At 47.5% G+C, this 20,337-nt stretch overlaps 1 protein-coding gene across 1 annotated transcript in view; it reads left to right on the top strand.

Annotated features, from left to right (window-relative positions):
- abi2a (abl-interactor 2a) overlaps positions 1 to 20,337 on the top strand; it is a 46,514-nt gene that overhangs the window by 24,133 nt on the left and 2,044 nt on the right. The window contains 5 exon segments of the mRNA XM_062534997.1: positions 2,077 to 2,226; positions 7,246 to 7,364; positions 16,300 to 16,485; positions 17,842 to 17,934; positions 18,661 to 18,834. Coding sequence (XP_062390981.1) covers positions 2,077 to 2,226; positions 7,246 to 7,364; positions 16,300 to 16,485; positions 17,842 to 17,934; positions 18,661 to 18,834 — 722 coding nt within the window.

The raw sequence follows: 20,337 nt of genomic DNA, 5'->3' as shown, positions 1-20,337 counted from the left end.
TTCGAATTTTGCTTCCATAGAGATGCATTACGTTGCTCTATCTTGTCAATAATTAAGGATCTTTGTAGGCTCTATAATGCTCCGCGCATTCCTCCTCACACGCTGACGGAAATGAAAATGTAAAGGGGGTTTCAGATTAGCAAATGCCCAAGGATTTCCAGCTAAGACTCCTTCAGCTGTCTTTATATTCAATACCATCTGTAGCAGGATGCTGTGATCAGGTGGATTGACTGGATCAGCATCTGAGTGAAGCAGGAAAAGTGTTGGACAGGGCTGGCCTCAAGTTGTTTAGGTGTTTTTCTTAGCGAAGAAGAGTCAAGGAAAAACATTTTTTGTTTGGGCTCCTCATATCGTCCCTTTCTACTAATACTGACTACTTTAGGTTTAGATTCATTTTTTCAGCACAGGCATTAAAATATACATCAGGACATATTACATTCAGATCATAAAGGATATCGTAAATTATGTATAGGTTTTGGTGCAGTGCCTGTGCACTTGTAACCACGTAGACTGTTCTGAATAACTCTCACTTTGAGTATATGGGATATTTCTTTTTTGAATGCTAAAGCAACAGCATGGAAGAATGGCTCTTTGGCCCTTGGCATCAGTATCTAACCTATTTTAGCTCTACAATGATACCCAGTGAGTGAAAAAAAATACTAAAAGGCTCATGGTCCTACCCAATCAGCAACGTTCCATTGTGTAATATCAAACGTTCCAAGCGTTGCATTGGCAACTACAGAGACTTACGTTTGCATATTATATGGTGTTGTGGCATCGGAATTAGTTGGAAACCATTATTTTAAGGACGAAGAACTACATTGTGTTGCTTTAAGAAGCTTAGCAGACAAAACGTTGCAGAGGTGCACCTTTTGAAGGTGCCGTAACGAGACGTTTGCAGCTGCGTGACACATGTTGCGCTGTCAGCAGCACAGCAGCAGAGCGGCAGCGTGTGTGCGTCTCTTGAAGGCGCAGGCACTTAAAGAGCTCGGAGCCAGGGCTGCCTTTATGAGCCTGCCGCTCCAGGGGGGCGACACTTCCAGGTGATTATTCAAGGAGCGAGATGTCGAGCAAATTTCTCCACTTTAAAGACACAGCCCCCGGAATCTGGTGAACGGTTGTTGAAGCCTGGAGCTCAATAGCCAATCAGATTACACACCTCCGTTCCATGTGCCAGAAGCAGACGGTTGATTGGCTGGACTTCTTTATGATCCGGTCCACACCACTGTATTTGTATCCACGCACGCACACTCTGCATTTATCCCAATCCGTTAATTAGTGAAACAAACACCGCACACAGTGAACACACAATGAGGGTGGAACACACTGTGAGGTGAAGCACACACTAACCCGGAGCAGTGAGCTGCCTGCTACAACGGCACTCGGGGAGCAGTGAGGGGTTCGGTGCCTTGCTGCTCAAGAGCACTTCAGCCGTGGATGTGGGCTGAATGTGTCAGCTGAAAGTGGACTACATGTCCATTTATTATCAAATCAGTGTCTCTGTAATCACTCTACTCTTTCCTCTGATCTCCTACTTCCTTCCATCGCTCCTTCACTCCTTCCTTCCTGTCTTCGTCCTCCTCTACATGATGATGGCAATCAGCTGATTAGCTCGTCAAGGAGAGCAAACGCAGTAGTTATGACTGTTTTTTATGCAAATGTGTTCGCATCAGCGAAGGAACCTTATCAAGGAACTCTTCTCCGAGAGTGGGCAGATCGTTAATTAATTGCTTTATCGCTTCCACACGAAACATTATGTGTGAGGAAACATTTAGCCCGTTTGATTATGGTGCACTTTCTTAAGCTGTGCTTATGCAGAAACTTGTAAGTCATTTAAATTCTGTGAAGTTATCTCGCTTCAGTGGAGGGAAAAAAAAAAAAAAGTTTTTTAGTAACTTAATTTAACTTCAACTCGCAGGAGGTGCCTCTTTCTTGGATGTGTGTGAGGGATGTGTCTGTACTCTTGGGAATTTTTTTGGTTTTAACGTCTCTCCCACCAACCTCACCTCCCCCACCCCCCCCCCCCCCCACCTCCTCACCCCCCCCCCCCCCCCCCCCCCCCCACCCTCCTCACAGGCGCCACTCCCCTTACCGGACGCTCGAGCCCGTGCGCCCCCCCGTCGTCCCTAACGACTACGTCCCCAGCCCCACACGCAGCCTGGTGCCTGCCTGCCAGCAGAGCCCAGTGCGCACGGCCTCCGTTAGCCACAGGAGCCGCACCTACAGGTACCCACAATGCACCTGCACCGTACAGCTACCCACAATGCATCACCACGCTACACAGGTATCCACAATCCATCACCACGCTACACAGGTATCCACAATGCATCACCACGCTACACAGGTATCCACAATCCATCACCACGGTACACAGGTACCCACAATCCATCACCACAGTACACAGGTATCCACAATCCATCACCACAGGTACACAGGTACCCACAATTCATCATCACAGGTACACAGGTACCCATAATCCACCAGTACAGGTACCCAGGTACCCACAATCCACTAGCACAAACTGCACACTTACACACAGTACAAGACCACAAACCACTCAGACACCCTTAATTCATCAGCATTGTACTCATACCCACAGTCAACCATCACAAATTGCTCAGGTAGCCACAGTCAACCAGCAAAGGCACAGGTACCCACAATGCACCACCAAAAGCCATACAGGTACCCACACAGTCCCTTATCTTAATGAGGAACAGGAAGCCACAGTCAACCAGCAAAGGCACAGCTAACCACAATCCACCACCACACACAGTGCTGTGATCCACCGCCCACCTCATCATCCGTACGGCTCTCTCCCATCAATCCTCAGAAAGATGGTCATCAACAACAACGACAATAACAACAACAACAACAACAACAACAACTTGCATTTCTAAAGATTGTGCCACTGGTGTCCTCTCCTGCAGACTGCACGGCCCTCATCGGAACCGAGACAGTAACCATTTACCATCACACTGAACATCACAGCACACACATGTACTGTCACACTGAACCACACACACACACACACACCGACCATCACACTGAACATCACAGCACACACACGTACCGTCACACTGAACCACCCACACACACACATAGTACCATCACGCCCTCACTTGCCCCCCCGATACACACACACACACGTACCACCACACTGACCCCACACACACACAACCTTATGTGGGACGTAGCATTTTGTTGCTTGTGAGGGGGGTCTACCTACGAGGTACCCTCAGTGTGCCCAGCGCTAGGCATGTGGATGGACATGCGTAACCAACACGCATCCTCAGGACCTTCGTCTTGTTTCAGCTGCGGGAGAGACACACACACACACAGACAGGAGATCCCCACACAGGCTCCTGGAACTTCCTCTCAAAGGCTCCGACAGTACCCTCACACTGCCAACCGCCAGCATCTCCAGCTCTCTCTCTCTCTCTCTCTCTCTCTCTCTCTCTCTCTCTCTCTCTCTCTCTCTCTCTCTCTCTCTCTCTCTCTCTCTCCAGAGGACTTCTACGAACTGCCAAAAAAATATCTGTGCGTCAGCTGTCTCGTGTTCGCTCCGCTGCTGCTGCTGCCGCCTCCTCCGCTTGTCGGAAAGCCACTGACGGCCTTCCTGTGAAGCTGGGATCTGCCATTGGAATACTACTTTCATGGAATATTTTCTTCTTTTTTTGTCTTTTCTGTCGTTTTTTCCCCCTCCCTTTTTTGGCTGAGAGAGAGAGAGAGAGAGGGCTGTTGGATGAGAATAAAAGGGAACAGGACTTATCTGCAGCAAGCGGCAGCCTGGCTGGTGAAACTGTGAAACTTTCTTTTTCATCTCCGGAATTTATTTTTTAATTTTCTTTTTTTGTGTGAGAGAGAGAGAGAGAGGGCTCGGGGGGGCTATGAGAGTGGAGACATTTCTGCCCACACTCCTGGAGGGCTTTCTCTTCCTTTTCGTGTGTGTGTGTGTGTGTGTGTGTGTGTGTGTGTGTGTGTGATCTCCTCCTCCCTCTCAGGCTTTAACTGCTCTGTCTGAAGCTTATATAACACAGAGGAAGTCCTCCTGTTCTTTCCCTTCACACACACGTGTGTGTACTGTATGTGCAACGCTTATCCATGTGCCTGCAAGACGGGAGTGGGTTTTCGTGTGTGTGTACGTGTATGTCCATGGACAATGCATATTGATGCGCCTTCAAGACAAGAGAGAGTGTGTGTGCGTGCGTGTGTGCATGTGTTCATGTGCAGCGCATATCCATGTGCCTGCAAGACAGAGAGAGTGTGTGTATGTGTGTGTGAAAGAGAGGTTCTGCATCTGAAGCCGTAACCCCACATGCCAACACCGCCCACACACTCTGCAGACGAGGATGCTTCAGGTCTGCTGCTGCGCACACACACACACACACACACACACACACACACACACACACACACTCTGCAGATGAGGATGCTTCAGGTCTGCTGCTGCTGCTGCTGCTATTGGATCTGAACAATCAAGACCAGCAGCACGGAGTCTCTCTTTTTTTACTTCACTCTCACTTCACCCTCTCCTCTGTCAGAAGCGATACTCTTTCATCTCCTCAAGGAGCAGCAGTCTGGAGTCCTGTTTTTTCTCCTCCTCCTCCTCCTCTTACCCTTTGTGTGAGAGAGGAGGAGGAGGAGGAGAAGGAGGAAGATGAAGAGGAGGAGTGCTCTCGTCCGCCTGAGCAGCAGTGGCAGAGGCTATCTGGCGGTCATCACCAGCACCTGATCCAGCCCACATGTGTTCCTCTCAAGGCCCAAACACCCAAGTGCTTCCACAGACCCGCCGTCTACTCGCATGAGGAGAAAACCAGTTCTGCCCATAGATAGACAGGCATGCTAAAAGTACCTTCATGCATACATGCATATACATCAAGAACTGTTATTATGCATACATGTACATACAAGTGCCTACATACAAACATGAATAAATAAGTGTGCATATTGCATATGTACCAGCATGCAAGCATACATACTTGTATATGCACTTACATACGGTAAGCATAGCAGACATACATCATGTAAATATATTGCACTTATGTGAACACACGCATACATGCAGTACGTGCATAACTGCATGCCGACACACATGCCCACACACATGCCCACACACAGACATGCATTCACACATTCATATTTATTCAGACGTGCTCAGACCATCTTCCGTCCATGTTTCCAATCTCATCTCGCTCAGCTAGCCAGCCTCTCGCTCCCCCCTCTCGCTCCCCCCCCCTTCTCGCTCGCTCACTGCAGACTAAAAGCCTTGCCGCCGCCTCCACCCCACCCCACCCCATGCTTCTCCTGCTCATCCTGCTTTTCAGCTGAGTAGTGTTATTCACCTCCTCGCTCCCCCCTCCCTCACTTCTGCTTCTGTTTTCTTTTTAAAGCCTCGGCTGCAGCTTGTGTGCTTCTGCTCTTCTGCTCTGCTGTAGCTTCTCCATTTCTCCACTCCTATCTGGCACAAGGAGTATCTGTCTCTGTCTGTCTGTCTGTCTGTCTCGCTTTGCTGCTCTGCTTTTCTCTTCCTTCCTCCATTTCGCTCTCGATCTCTCGCTTGCTCTCTTGCTGGCTCGCTCTCTCTCTCTCTCTCTCTCTCTCTCTGTCTTCTTCTCCATAAAACTTCCATTTTGCTGTGTAAGCTGTTAGTGTTTCTCTCGCTCTCTCTCTCTCTGGCTTGCTGCTGTGTTGTCTCTAGCACTTGTTCTGAGACGGGTGTCCTCCATCATGTGATATCTGAGTCGAGAGGAGACGAGTGTCTCCTCAGGTGGCACAGGTGTGATTACAGATTTCTGTACACACACACGGGGAAGTGTGTGTGTGTGTGTGTGTGTGAGAGAGCCTCGCCTGTCAGACACTACGTCTTTGCTTAGACTGTGTGTGTGTGTGTGTGTTTGCATTTAAACTTGCAGAGAATAGAAATACAATCAAGTCGGCGTCCCAGATTCTCAGACATGTGCTAGAACTTTCCGCTGCTTTTCTCAAACTCATTCCAACATCTTTTCCTCTGCTTCCTTCTCGTTCCATTCCGCTGCTTCTGCCTCTCCAGGCTTTCTGACCATGCCGTCATTTCAACCTTATAAACCCCATCAAGGTCAAGTGTCATTCAAGGTCATCTAAACTTCCCTGTTCTTGCTGGGCTTCTGAAAATGTGGGGTGCGACCATTCTGTGGTTCCCCATTGCTTTAAAGACACATGTTGCTTATGTTTTCTTTGGTCTTTCTGGCCAGATGCCTTTCATAAGGCTGTATTAGTTGTCCAATTAGTCATACCTGATACATGCATGATGTTTTTAGTATTAAAAGCTAGCAATTACCAAGTTGCAGTTTGATGAGCAAGTAGGGTGTTTGAGTGCTGGCATGATGCCAGCACTAGCTCGCTATACTTTAATATGTTTTGTAGCGCATATCTAATAACTATTTGTGCCCTATACAGATGTCAATCCTACGAAATATGATAGCAGTTATTAGGCTGCACATTTTGGTACCATGCTGGCAAAATGTGTAATGTTAACATAGTTTGTGTATGTCTATAGCCACCACATGTGCTAGTAATGTGTCCAGCAAGGGTAATTTGGGCTATGCCATTTTCTTCCCATCGGTGGCCTCTCTCTCATGCCAAGTGTGGTGGCTAACTGCTTGTTGCTAATCAGCTCTAGTGTATCTTGATTGTGATTTGATTGTAATGAGTGAAGTATTTGTGTAGCGAGAGAGGCCTGTGCACTAATATTAGCTAATTGGTCTAAATATTCAAAGGTAAATATTCCGTAAATATAAAATGTAAAGGTAAATATTAATTTGTGTACTAAAGGCCTGTGGTTGGCAGAGTGGTTTGTGTGCTAACTAGTAGCGTTAGTATGTAAGGATGTTGTTTGCGTGCTAATTAGTAGCGTTAGTATGTAAGGATGTTGTTTGTTTGCTAACTAGCAGTGTTAGTATGTCAAAACATTGTTTGTGTGTGCTGACTAGCAGCGTTACTATGTTAGTAAATGTTCTGTGTGCTAACTAAAAGCGGTAGTATGTCAGGACGCCGTTTGTGTGCTAACTAGCAGCATTAGTATGTGTGCCAACTAGCAGCGTTAGTATGTAGGACGTTGTTTGCGTGCTAACTAGCAGCTTTAGTATGTTAGGACGTTGTTTGCGTGCTAACTAGCAGCGTTAGTATGTACAGTAAGGATGTTGTTTGTGTGTTGGTGCCCCCTAGTGGTGGTGTGGTGTATGAGCATGTGTGTGTTGTGCGCAGCAGCGGGAGCAGTGGAGGCAGCCATCCCAGCAGCCGAAGCAGCAGCCGGGAAAACAGCGGGAGCGGCAGTGTGGGGGTGCCTATCGCCGTGCCAACGCCGTCACCACCCAGCGCCTTCCCAGGTAACACACATATTTCATCATCTCCCATCTCTCTCTCTCTCTCTCTCTCTCTCTCTCTCTCTCTCTCTCTCTCTCTCTCTCTCTCTCTCTCTCTCTCTCTCTCTCTCTCTCTCTCTCTCTCTCTCTCTCTCTCTCTCTCTCTCTCTCTCTCTCTCTCTCTCTATGTAATTTCCAAGTACAGATTTGTCCACAGTGTGTTTGTCCACTGCAACGTGGTACAGAAGAATCTATAAATGCTACAGTATTTGTGTTTTCAATGCATGTTTTGGTTACATTGGTTTAAACTATTTATTATGGGGAGCACTGCAGTATGATTGCTCCAAGATGTTCAATACAGTACACTAACTTTATGATCATTTCATGGTGGTTGAGAATAGGGTTATTTAAATTTTACTTTTGTTTATGTTTGTTGATCCAGTGCTTTTGTTAAGACTCTGTCTGCCTGGTGAAGGAAGATACCAGAGTTTTTGTTGTCACAATCTGATATACTGAAACTCGTTCTTAAAATGGCTAACTATTGTAGCGTGGCCCCGCACACCTAGATCTTCCTTCAGGGAGATCTAGTCTGGAACGCCATAGTTCATAACCCCTTCCAGTAAACGGTTTCCATAACCGTTGTCAGGCCAGTCAGCGACGAGAGTGGAAGATGAAGCCGAAACTTATTGTGAACATAAATTGTTTCCATTGACTGTTGATGCTATTTGTTGTTTATTGGCGAAGTCGGAGGTAATGTTCGGAATCTCTGATCAATGTGATCGGTAAGGCTGGACCAGTGATTTCAGAGTTAGTGCCCATCACGATGCAAGTGTTTCCCAATCGTTTCCCAATCGAGAGTTCCCAGACTCTGGTCACTTTGTGATATCTCCAGGCTATAACTATTGACTGTTCATCGGGTGTAGAATAGCCACCCCAAATGGCTGGGCTCACAGATTAGCAACCACGTGTGAAATATTAGCAAAGCAATGTTAGTCCAAGCGGCTTTAATGGGGGGAAAATGAAGAACGATATTGTGAGAGCCTTCACTTACGGCCTCAGAAGAGTCTCATGCCAACCATGGCAGTTGGCAAACGGTGCTTAGCAACGGCCATGGTTACTGTGACGTCATACGAGTTGAAGTGCATAAGCCAAGCTCTTTGGATATATTCACACTCCAACTCGACACACAGCTCCATCTGGGACGGAGCACGTCACTAGCAGTAACATGGCCCATAATAACCAAGCTGTTGTTTCCTTGGGAATTCAACATTTGGGATAAAAGAGCTTGCTATGGAAGATGCCATGTGTGGTTTGTTAATGGGACTTGAGAGATCTGTTCACAGGACAGAGAGATGTTCAAACTTAAAGGATGGGCATTTACATCTATACCTCCAAGGAGCTTGTTGCTTTGGTAAAATACCTGTTAAACGGGGGCTGTGGCGGGGTGTAAGATATAGAATATACAAGCATACACATGATCATGTAAAGATAAGAGGAAACTAAAAAGAAAAAAAGAAAAAAACATTTGATAATGATTTTTCCAGAAGGAGAACAGAAGGAGAAATCATTCAACAGCAACTCAAATGATCAAGTAGCACATACTGTATATTTTATTTTAACAAACCAACTCAGGGCTCTTTTGCCTCTTGTTGTAACAGTGTTGTTCCCTTATAAAACACCCTCCCCCCCCATAAAAAAACAGACTTTTCAGACTTTTCAAAAGCTACTTTGACTTTGTGCTGAGGGATGAATGTATTTTTAAAGCTTGAGTGTGTTTAAAGTTTAAAAGGCTTGTGCCCTGACATGAACCCTGAAGTCTGACAGGTTGTTTAGATCATCATGCAAGCAGGAGACAGAGTTATCTCGCCCAAGCGGGCATGATTTATTGATTTACTTATTTTTAATACTGAGGTCTAGAGGATGGGGAGACTCGAGTTTCAGTTGTTCTGCAAGACCTTTGTAACGGACGCTTTTAACACAAGCGGACAGACTGGGAATATTTTAGATGTTGTTTTGTTTGTTTGCCCTGTCCTTACTATAAACAAAGTAAATGTTAGAAACTACCTCGGTGTATTGATAAAGGCAGTAGCTTGTTTTTGTTTGTATATTGTCTTTTTTTTTACATTTTTGTGTTTTATTTTATTTTTTAACAACAAAATTGAAAAAAAAAACAATGAGTGCACCTTCCTTGGACTGCAGACACGTGCACGAGCTTTGTCATCTGAAGAAAATAAATAAAACTCACACTTCCTTTGTCGTTAGTGTTCAGTAGTTACTTACCCTTCTCTCCCACTCTCCTTCTCTCCCCCTCTCCTTCTCTCCCTCTCTCCCTCTCTCCTTCTCTCCTCTTCTTCTCTCCTTCTCTCTTTCTCTCCCTCTCCTCTCTCCGTGCCCGTCGTCACGCTCCCTCTGTGATGGTTTCTCTTCACCGCAGGTGCTCCTGCCGGCTCCTCCGCCTCTTCCTCGTCTCACTCCGCCCCTCCCTCCTCTTCCTCCTCCTCCTCCACCTCCTCCTCTAACCCCGCCCACTCTGAGCTGGCTCCGCCCCAATCTCACCCCACCTCCACGGGCCCTGAGCCCCTAACGCCCCCGCCCGAGACCCCCGTCACCCCCGACACTTCCGACACCTCCCAGAACCCCCCTCCCCCCTCTGATGCCCCCGCTGGCAGCGTCAGCACCAGCACCGCCTCTTCCTCCTCACCCTCTTCCTCTCCTGCTGCAGGTGAGTGCACCCAACCCCATCCCCACCTCCACCCCATCCCCATCCCCATCCCCTCCCCCACCTCCACCTCCACCTCCATCCCTCCACCTCCCCAAGAACTACTCCACTTCCTGTCAACTACTCCACTTCCTGTGTCTCCCTGCGCAACCCACTCTCATCTTCAGCAGTCACCATCACCTTCACCATCTGTACAACACCTGGTTTGTCATCTTCTTCAAAGGTCTCCACAGTCCTGGTCTTATCTAGAGATGGTTCAGCTATGAGCCATCTGAGGTCTGAGCTGTTTAACGTTATACGCTGCGTTCCAGACAACTCAGAAGTCAAATTATTCCCAGTTGAATCTTTCCATTTAGTTCCAGACACAGTCGAGATGTCTGACCACCTACTGGGACCAAACTTCAATGAAACAGTGCTCAAAGTCAGAATTCCTACATCTAAGCTCAGGGCAAGTCAATCAGCCCAAAGTTTAAAGTCTGAACTCAAGTCTGACCTCTGACAGAAACTTTTTGTTGTGGACAGTCCTCAAATTACCTGAAAACATAGGCAAGGTGATGCTCAGGTCTTTGTTATTGTTGTTATTATTTTGGTTTGGTCTTTAGTGGCTAATACGATTGTAGGTCAGACTGTAGGCAGTTCTGGCTCCGCTTTAGTGCAGTGCTGCTGCATCCCCAGTTCTGCCCGAAACAGATCCCCGCATTGCATTGCAATATGGTCGCGGTGTGAGTGGTAGGACTTGCCTAAAAAGACTTAAGAGGAAGATGACAATCTGTGCCGTCGCAGGGCCAAATCAGGCCCGGCTCCACGCCGGGGTGAGTCTCTCCCTGGGCAGTCAGTCACCTTCTGTGTCCTGCTGTATTCTTTCACTTCTCATTCTGCCTTCTGCTATGTTCCGCTATTTTTCCTGGTGTGCTAACAACTCTCCGTTCGTGCTCTTCCTACGCATTTAGAGGAGAGCACAGAATAGTTACCCAGTTTATCCCTTGCACTTTAAAATGTATTCTGTCAAGACGTTTTTGTATCAGCATCCTGCAGATGCAGCCTGTCAAGCATCCTTCATATACAATACTTGTGTTAAACTGTGAAGTGTTATCTCTGTGTCCTCTAGATACAGCCTGTCTAGAATCCTTCAAATACAATACATGTGTTCTAAACTGTGAGGTTTTATCTCCGTGTTGAATGGATAAACACCTGTGTAGCATCCTTCATCCTTCATATAGAGTCTATGTGTTGAGCTGTGAGGTGTTATGTCAGTGTCCTTGAAATGCAGCCTGTCTAGCATCCTTCTTATGCAGTCTTTGTCTGAGTCCCTGTTGGGAATCGGTCTCTATGCTAATACGCTCCCACCTACTCGGCCACTTAAAGCAGAGGAGAGGCCTTTTGCTGTTGTCCCGCTCACTGGCTTTTCAGCAAAAAAAAAAAAAAAATGGTAGAAAAGGGTTTCCACTGACCTTTTTGATATTTTCCCTTTCAATGCAGTGTGTGTGTGTGTGTGTGTGTGTGTGCATGTATATTAACATTACATGAATTGCATGAGAGCTAGCAGCACTGTGAGAGGCATAACTTAGCGGAGCGAGTTCACACACTGTGAGAAATTAACATGTGTAAAATGCCACCGTATGTGTGTGGCTGTGTGTGTGGCTGTGTGTGAGTGGTTGTGTGTGTGTGTGTGTATGTGGCTGTGTGTGTGAGGGGCTGTGTGTGTGAGTGGCTGTGTGTGTGTGTGTGTGTGTGTAAGTGTATCTGTGTATGTGTTTTTGTGTTCATCTGCATGCATGTGTGAGTGCATGCATACGTGTATGAGTGTCTGTGTGATTGTGTGTGTGTGTATTAATCTGTGTATGTGTTTATGTGTGCATATCTGCATACGTGTGTGTGTGTGTGTGTGTGTGTGTGTGTGTGTGTGTGTGTGGTGGTAGGGGGAGATTGAAAGTGCCACAGCAGGAGCCATTTTCCTCTCAGTATGAGGTTGAGCCCAATCTGCTGTCATCCTGCTGGGCTCTGGGAGAGGGGGGTCTGGTTCTGTGTGTGTGTGTGTGTGTGTGTGTGTGTGTGTGTGTGTGTGTGTGTGTTAGAGAGGAAAAAAATAGTGCATCTGTGTGTGTGTTCTGAAATCTATCACGACGTGTGAAATTGGTCTGTGTGTGTGTGTGTGCGCACTTGTTTGTGAGGGAGAAAGACTTTGTGAGTGTATAAGCAATGCATGTCTGTGTATGTATTTGTGTGTCATCATAAGATGGATCTGGACAGAAGTGTGAAAATGGAAAATGACTGTGAAGAAATGAAGAAGTGTGTGTGTGTGTGTGTGTGTGTGTGTGTGTGTGTGTGTGTGTGTGTGTGTGTGTGTGTGTGTGTGTGTGTGTGTGTGTGTGTGTGTGTGTGTGTGTGTGTGTGTGTGTGGTTGAGTCAGTCAGGACTGGCGTGCAGCTCCAAGCAGAGACACACACACACACACTCACTCACTCACTCTGTGTGTGTTGGTTGGGGAGGTGGACAGTGGTAGAGAGCTGTGTGTGTGTGTTGAAGTCGCAGTAATGAGCTCGGGATCAGCTCAGTCTTCATCTATAATTCTGTTAAATATCTCCACCCTTGCCATCTATCTCTCTCCTCTCTCTCTCTCCCTCTCTCTCTCCCCCCCCTCTCTCTCCATCATATGCTTCTCTCCTCCAGTTAATGGCTCCTCTCTCGTTAGAGATACCGTCAGAGAGAGAGACAGCTATAGAGAGGGAGAGCGAGAGAGGGAGAGAGACAGCTAGGGAGAGGGAGAGCTAGAGAGAGGTGGAGCGGGAGGGGGGGGGGCTCTGAACGCGAGGCTCTGCTATAAATGTTCAAGGTCTCTGACTGTGCTCTTCATTAAAGGGAGAGTGAGAGTAACATCTCTGACCCCCAACTTCTCCAACTTCAAAGGAGGAGAAAGAGGAGGAGGAGGAGGAGGAGGAGGAGGAGGAGGAAGAGGGGGTCCAGGGTAGTGAGAACTGCAGCCCTCTCCCCGAAACAGCTTCCCCAGACACACACAGCAAGGGAGTGGAGAACAGAATCCCTCTCTCTGACTCAACCAACACACACACACACACACACACACACACACACACACACACACACACACACACACACACACACACACACACACACACACACAGCCTGAACAACCATTAGACACACTCACACAGCCAGGAACAACTGCTCCAGATACACACAGTCTGAATCCACACCACTTCACAAACACACAGCCTGAAACCACTCTAACCCACACACACAAAACAACCTCTCCACTCACACACACACACACACACATACAATGCGCAGCCTCAAACAACCATTCCACACACACACACACACACACACACACACACACACACACACACACAGCCTGAAACAGCCTCTCCATACACACATTGGGATGATTGGGGAACGGGATTCCTCTCCCTGAGACAACCGCTCCAGACACACACAGCTGTCGTTGTTCACACAGCAGCACACAGCACAGAGTGTGTGAGGCTGTGCTTGCGCAACACAAAGCTACGTCTGCTCTGTACGGTGGCCCATGTAGCTCACTGCTCCTTGTGAGGCTGTGTTCGTCTGTACGGTGGCCCATGTAGCTCACTGCTGCTTGTGAGGCTGTGTTCGTCTGTACGGTGGCCCATGTAGCTCACTGCTGCTTGTGAGGCTGTGTTCGTCTGTACGGTGGCCCATGTAGCTCACTGCTGCTTGTGAGGCTGTGTTCGTCTGTACGGTGGCCCATGTAGCTCACTGCTCCTTGTGAGGCTGTGCTGGCGCAACACAAAGCTGCCTCTGTACGGTGGCCCATGTAGCTCACTGCTCCTTGTCCTCCCCCTCTCTGGGTGGCTGCTGTGCTGAATGTCAGCGCTAATTGACTGGTCAGCAGCGAGCGCCATCAGGGCCTATCGTCCCTCTCCAGTGAGAACTGGAGGCACTGTCCGTCCCGTCTGTCTGTCTGTCTCTTTCTGATTGTCCATCTGTCTGTCTGTCTGTCTGACTCATGTCTGTCTGTCTTTTTATCTGTCTGTTTGTCTTTCTATCTGTATCTGTCTGTCTGATTGACTGATTTGCTCTGTCTTTCTAACTGTCTGTCTTTCTGTCTGTCTTTCTGACTGAATCTGTCTGTCTCTCTCTCTCTGTCTGTCTGTCTGCTGTGCTCTCCCTCTCTGGTCTCTTCAGCTTAGAGTGAATGGGAGCGCTTCCAGCCAATCAGGGTGCAGTAGGCACTGCAATGCTGGCATCGCCACGGAGATCCCAGATTGCCATGAGGCCAGGGGGAGTCTGGCTGGGCATGGAGAGTGGGTGCTGGGGATGTAGAAGGGTGGAGATGCTGTGGAATGGCAGAACGGAACTCTGAGTACAGTTCTTCTGATTAGTGTTTTTAGGCGGAGATGTTCTGGAATTAGATTTGAAATTCCAGGAAGGATCCTGACGGGGAGATCTGAATTTGGAACTTGGAACATGGAAGTAGAACAATGGTTCCATGATTTTGTGGTATCACTCATAGCCAGGTGGAAACTAGCTAGCTGGCCAGCTAGCCAAGTTAATCACCTATCTGATAAACTTGCCAACAGCAAGTTTGTGACTTGAGAATGTGCTCTTTGACTGATGTAATTCAGACAGTGGAGATCTTCAACCTGAATGAAAAAGTAGTCTTCTGTCTGTCGTCTGACCAAAAGCCCCTCCATGATGTCATCTTATCTCACACAGAGTGACAGCGCATTACAAAAGCTGTGAAGAACAAGTGTTCTAAAGCCTTGTAACCTGGAGTTTGACATGGGGAGGGGGGGTGATCTTTTGCAATGCCTTGCAACAGTTGGCAGCGACTTGCAATGATTTATTCAGACCACTTCAACTCGTAACAGTTCTGCAACAGTTGTTGTCATCGCAACTCTTTGGCGTGCGCTGAGAAGTGGGCTCTAACGTGTGTCCACAGTCCTTCTCATCCAGCCATGTTTTTGCATACACATCCAGTGTCTTTGTCTCGTGTGAATTGTATCAGCATTTGAGACCAAGTCTTCATGTCAGTATCACAGTTCAGGCATGTGTGTGTAATGTGGACCAAAGGATTTAATAAATGAACAGACATCGCTGCCTTCCTGCTGTATGTCTATATGTTTGTATTCATTCAATTTAGTCACATTTAATAGCTATTTTTAAACGTTTCTTTTTTTTTTACTTGTTTGTTTGTATGTATGTGTGTGTATTTCTTAATGCATGTTTGTACTGTACACTGTGGGTGTAGTGCCCATTTCTGAGGATGTCTTTGTCTTATTTTGTCCGAGCCTCTTGTACCGTGTGTGTGTGTGTGTGTGTGTGTGTGTAATGGATGGGCCTGCTGGCCTGCAGTGACCACTCTGTCTTGTGTCATGCTGAAATGGCCTGTGTGGGGCCTGTGGCGTGTGGTCACTCGGTCACTGTCTCAAGGCTGGCGCCCACCAGACACGTACGCAGTGCGAAGCGACAAGAAAATAAATAGAACTCTATGTTTTTAACGGAGCAAAGCCCACGAGAAACGTCTACCAGGCGCAGGGTTAAAAATAAAACTAAAAAATCCTGTGCATCAAGCCCACACCGCTGAACGCCGTGTCCGGAGGGCGCCGGCCTTCAGGCTTTGTGTCGGTGACGGGTCGTTTGTATCCGTGTCGTTTATGACGGGTCGTTTGTGTCCGTGTCGTTTGTGACGGGTCGTTTGTGGCGCCTTGCTGTGTCTCTCTCTTGTTTGATTTGCCCAGTGCTGTCTGTGGGTGCAGCTTTGCTTTGTGTTCCCCCTCTGGCCTGTTTCTCTTGTGTCTGTCTGTCTCTGCGTGCTGCTTCTGTTCTGTTGTGTCTGCTTTTTGAACAGGCTACCTGACATGTCCCTAGGGTGTTGTTTTTAATTTGTTTTTGTTTTCCCTTTGATTTAGTTATTTTTCTTCTCCTCTACAGCGCTCCCTTATGCCATCTCTGCATATGTTGAATTTGTTTTTTCTTAAATATGCCTCTGTATATTTTTTATGTGTGTGTGGTTTACTATTTGTGGTGTAGGGGTGAGTGCTTGTGTTGTGAGTGTATTTCATGTTGAAGGTTAATTAGATGTAGTGTAAGGTGAATTATTACTAATGTGTGTGTGTGTGTGTGTGTGTGTGTGTGTGTGTGTGTGTGTGTGTGTGTGTGTGTGTGTGTGTGTGTGTGTGTGTGTGTGTGTGTGTGTGTGTGTGTGTGTGTGTGTGTGTGTGTGTGTGTGTGTGTGGACTATAGGCATCACCCCTCAGTTCTACAGCATGAACCGGCCTGTGCCCAGGCAAACGGCGCCCCCTGTGGGTGGTTCTCTGCCGTACCGGCGGCCCTCGTCGGTCACGTCCCAGCCCAGCATGCCCCTGGCCCAGCAGAACGGAGGACCCTACTACAGTCAGAACCAGAACCTGAACCAGGGCCAGAGCCAAGGTACCAGCGCCACTCACTCACACACACACACACACACACACACACACACTCCTCACCCTGGAGTTAGTTTAGGAGTTACAAAGAAACCACCACTCACACACACACACTCTCCTCATCTTGGAGTTAGTTAGCTTAAAGAGGAACTATGCAGGATTGGCGATTTCATCTCTGGTTTCGGTTTTGTTGTTCGTTTTCGCTCGTTTTATGCTTGCATTTTCTCTGCAGAGCTTCCCTGACAGCTTTAGCGTGTATATTTATACATGTATGGCTACAAAGAGCGATCGTCTCCTGCAGAAAGTTGCATAGGGCCTCTTTAAAGACCACCTCTCACACACACTCACCTCACCCTGGAGTTAGTTAGTTTAGGAGTTAAAAAGAAACCACCACTCACACACACACTCTTCTCATCCTGGAGTTAGTTAGTTTAGGAGTTAAAAAGAAAGCACCACTCACACACTCACCTCACCCTCGAGTTAGTTAGTTTAGGAGTTAAAAAGGTGCTTGGGTAGTTAACTCAGAGTTGGCTAAGGAGTTCATTAAAAAGTTGCTGTAGAATGTTTGTTTTTTGTTTGTTTGTTTCTTTCTTTCTTTCTTTTTGCCCTGTTTGTTGGATTCTTTTGATGGTTTTATTTTATTAATTTATTGAGTGGTTTGTTTCTTGGTATTTTTGTTAGACTCAGTAGTTACAGCTTAAGGACTCATTACGGTATAGGACTGGGTTATCTAAATGAGGGGCTCTCTTGTTCCCATGGTTACATCCTTCTGTGTATGTGATCATACATGAGTACATGCTAATCCCGTGTGTGTTAGACTGGGTCTGTTTGCTAATATAGTTTCACTCTGGGATCAATTAATAATGTCTCTGAGTTTTTAGAGCACTGACGTGTTCTGTGTCTGCACACTAAACTAACAGGCTTATCTTGCTCTTTCTCTCCCCTCTATTTCTCCTCTTCTCCCATTTTCTCTGTGTCTGTCTGTGTCTGTGTCTGTGTCTGTGTGCGTTTGTGTGTGTGTGTGTGTGTGTTTGTGTGGGTGGGTGTGTGCGCTTCACTCTTCTTTGACTTCTTCTTCTTTCTGCCTCATGACATCACCTTACATCACTCACTCACTCATTCACGATCCCCTCCTGCTGCTTCTCTCTGTCTCTGACAAACCTCACTCTGTCTTTCCTTCTTCTTGTTGTTGTCTGTCCTGTTGTGTTCCCTGGTCTGTCTGTCTCTTCTCACTCTTTCAATGTCTACCACCTGCACCTCTGTCAATGTGTTGCTCTCCCTCTCTATGTGTTTTCTTTGCTCTCCCACTGTGTGTTTGTGTACGTATGTGCACGCATACGTGTGTGTGTGTGTGTGGCTGTAGTCTCTGTCGTGGGTTCCCCTCCTCCCCCCTCCATCCTCCAGATCACCCCCCAGCTTCCTCTCACAGGCTTCGTGGCTCGCATGCAGGAGACCAGTAAGTAGCTTCACAATAACCTTCAGATGACCTTCATTTGTCCTTAATAACCTTCACATGAACTCTCCATGCCCTTTAAACTTTGACATGCAGACATGTGAAAGTTTAAAGGTGAAGTATCTGCATTTGCTGCTAAGATACCATCACATGCCGTCACCTTTGCTTATTGGCGTAGTTGAATGTTTGCGGAGAGCTACCTCCTCAAACGTTTTGCGAGTGTACGCCAACATTTGCTGAAAACGGAAAGTAAACAAAAACCTTTAAATGTTTGCCAATTTGAATGCACCTCAGATCATAGAAGTAAATACACATCAATGGGCCAGACATCAGCTAACTCAGTAAAAAGTTAGCAGTAGCAAGTTTGCAAGGTGTATGATATGAACAACTGACTTGTCAGACAACTAGCTAGTTAGTTAACAAATAAATAGCATCCATCTGCTATCTCCTGAGGACAAACCAGCTGTGTGTCTATACAGCAACATAGCACCTTTTCTCTCAAAATGCAGCGCTCAAACAAAATAAAACAGTAAAAGAATAACAATTCCAGCAGCCTATTTTCGCCCCACATCGTCAGCTTAGCAACTTGTCTCTTGTGTTGTCCAAGTGACCATATGTTCTATCTGATGTCTGGATGCTTGTAAAGGTCCATTCATATTTCCGGTGTCTTTCTTTGTCTAAATGTGTGGTTAGTAATTGTTCCTGTTGCCCCCCCCCCTCCTGCCCCAGTCTCGGACGCGCCTCCCCCCCCTCCCCCCAGCGAGGAGCCGGTGTTTGAGGAGGCGCACACGCCGCTGCCGCCGCCGGAGCAGTTTGAGGAGGAGGAGTCGGCCGTGGTGGAGTACAGCGACCCCTACGCAGAGGAGGACCCGCCCTGGGCCCCCAGGACCTACCTGGAGAAAGGTGAGCGCTGAGCACACACACACACACTCAAGCACGCACGCACACACACACACACTACGCAGAGGAGGACCCGCCCTGGGCCCCCAGGACCTACCTGGAGAAAGGTGAGCGCTGAGCTCACACACACACACACACACACACACACACACACACACACACTACGCAGAGGAGGACCCGCCCTGGGCCCCCAGGACCTACCTGGAGAAAGGTGAGCGCTGAGCTCACACACACACACACACACACACACACACACACTACGCAGAGGAGGACCCGCCCTGGGCCCCCAGGACCTACCTGGAGAAAGGTGAGCGCTGGACTCACACACACACACACGTGCACACACACACGCACGCACGCGCACGCACGCACGCACACGCACACACACACACTACGCAGAGGAGGACCCGCCCTGGGCCCCCAGGACCTACCTGGAGAAAGGTGAGCGCTGAGCACACACACACACACACACACACACTACGCACGCACGCACACACGCACACACACGCACACACACACACACAGTACGCAGAGGAAGACCCGCCTGGGCCCCCAGAACCTACCTGGAGAAAGGTGAGCGCTGGACTCGCATGTACGCGTGTGCACACACACACATAACACACACTCATGCACACACGCTAGGGCTTTGACTTTTGGCCAAAAATCATATTCGAAGTTCGTTTGGTTATTAATATCAAACTTCGAATGTATTCGAATATTTGTTAATAATATTTTGACCATTATTTTCATGCTATTGGAAAAACACACAGCATTCATTAAGCTGATTTTTTTTCCTGCTCTCCCTCCGTCTCTCTGTCACTCGTGCGTCTGTGTCTCTCTCTCTCTCTCTCAAACATACACACACACACACACACACACACACACACACACACACCCTCCACTCCGTGCAGACCGCGTCTGTCTCCATGAAAACAAGATCCCTGGAAGCTTGATTGCACCGACATAACGCTGTTCAGGTGGAGGCACTATGCATACAACTTTACCAAACAGTATAGCCTAAGTAGCCTAAACTCATTCTCCATGGCCCGCTTTCTCTCGTCCTCCCTCGTGCGCGCTCAATGGACACCCGTCCCTCGACATGCATGCATCCTAAACATTCACAATCGTGAAAGCAATGACGCATAGAAGACAACAAGCTAAATTATCCGGTTAGCATGATTAGCATGCTGCACAGATTAAAACCCTTGCATTCAAGTTGATTGACCATCTCAATACCAATGTCTTCCAACTCCAAGACTTAAAAGGGCCTGTCCCAATGAGGAAGTTACTAGCTTACCTTGAAACTTACACACACGTGGGGAAACTGAATAGGCTAGTCAAAGCACTCGCTAACATCACCTACAGGAGCCCAGATGAGTAAGCCTAATAGCCTTGCTAATGAGCTCATGATTCACGACTTTACCAGATGTGAGAAAGCCGCTGAATCTGAAAACAACGTTTGCATGCAAACACATGTACAAAAAAATAATGCTTATAACAGGTTCG

Source organism: Sardina pilchardus, chromosome 4, assembly GCF_963854185.1.
Source record: "Sardina pilchardus chromosome 4, fSarPil1.1, whole genome shotgun sequence".
Lineage (NCBI taxonomy): Eukaryota > Metazoa > Chordata > Actinopteri > Clupeiformes > Clupeidae > Sardina > Sardina pilchardus.
This window is presented reverse-complemented; position numbering and strand designations above follow the sequence as displayed.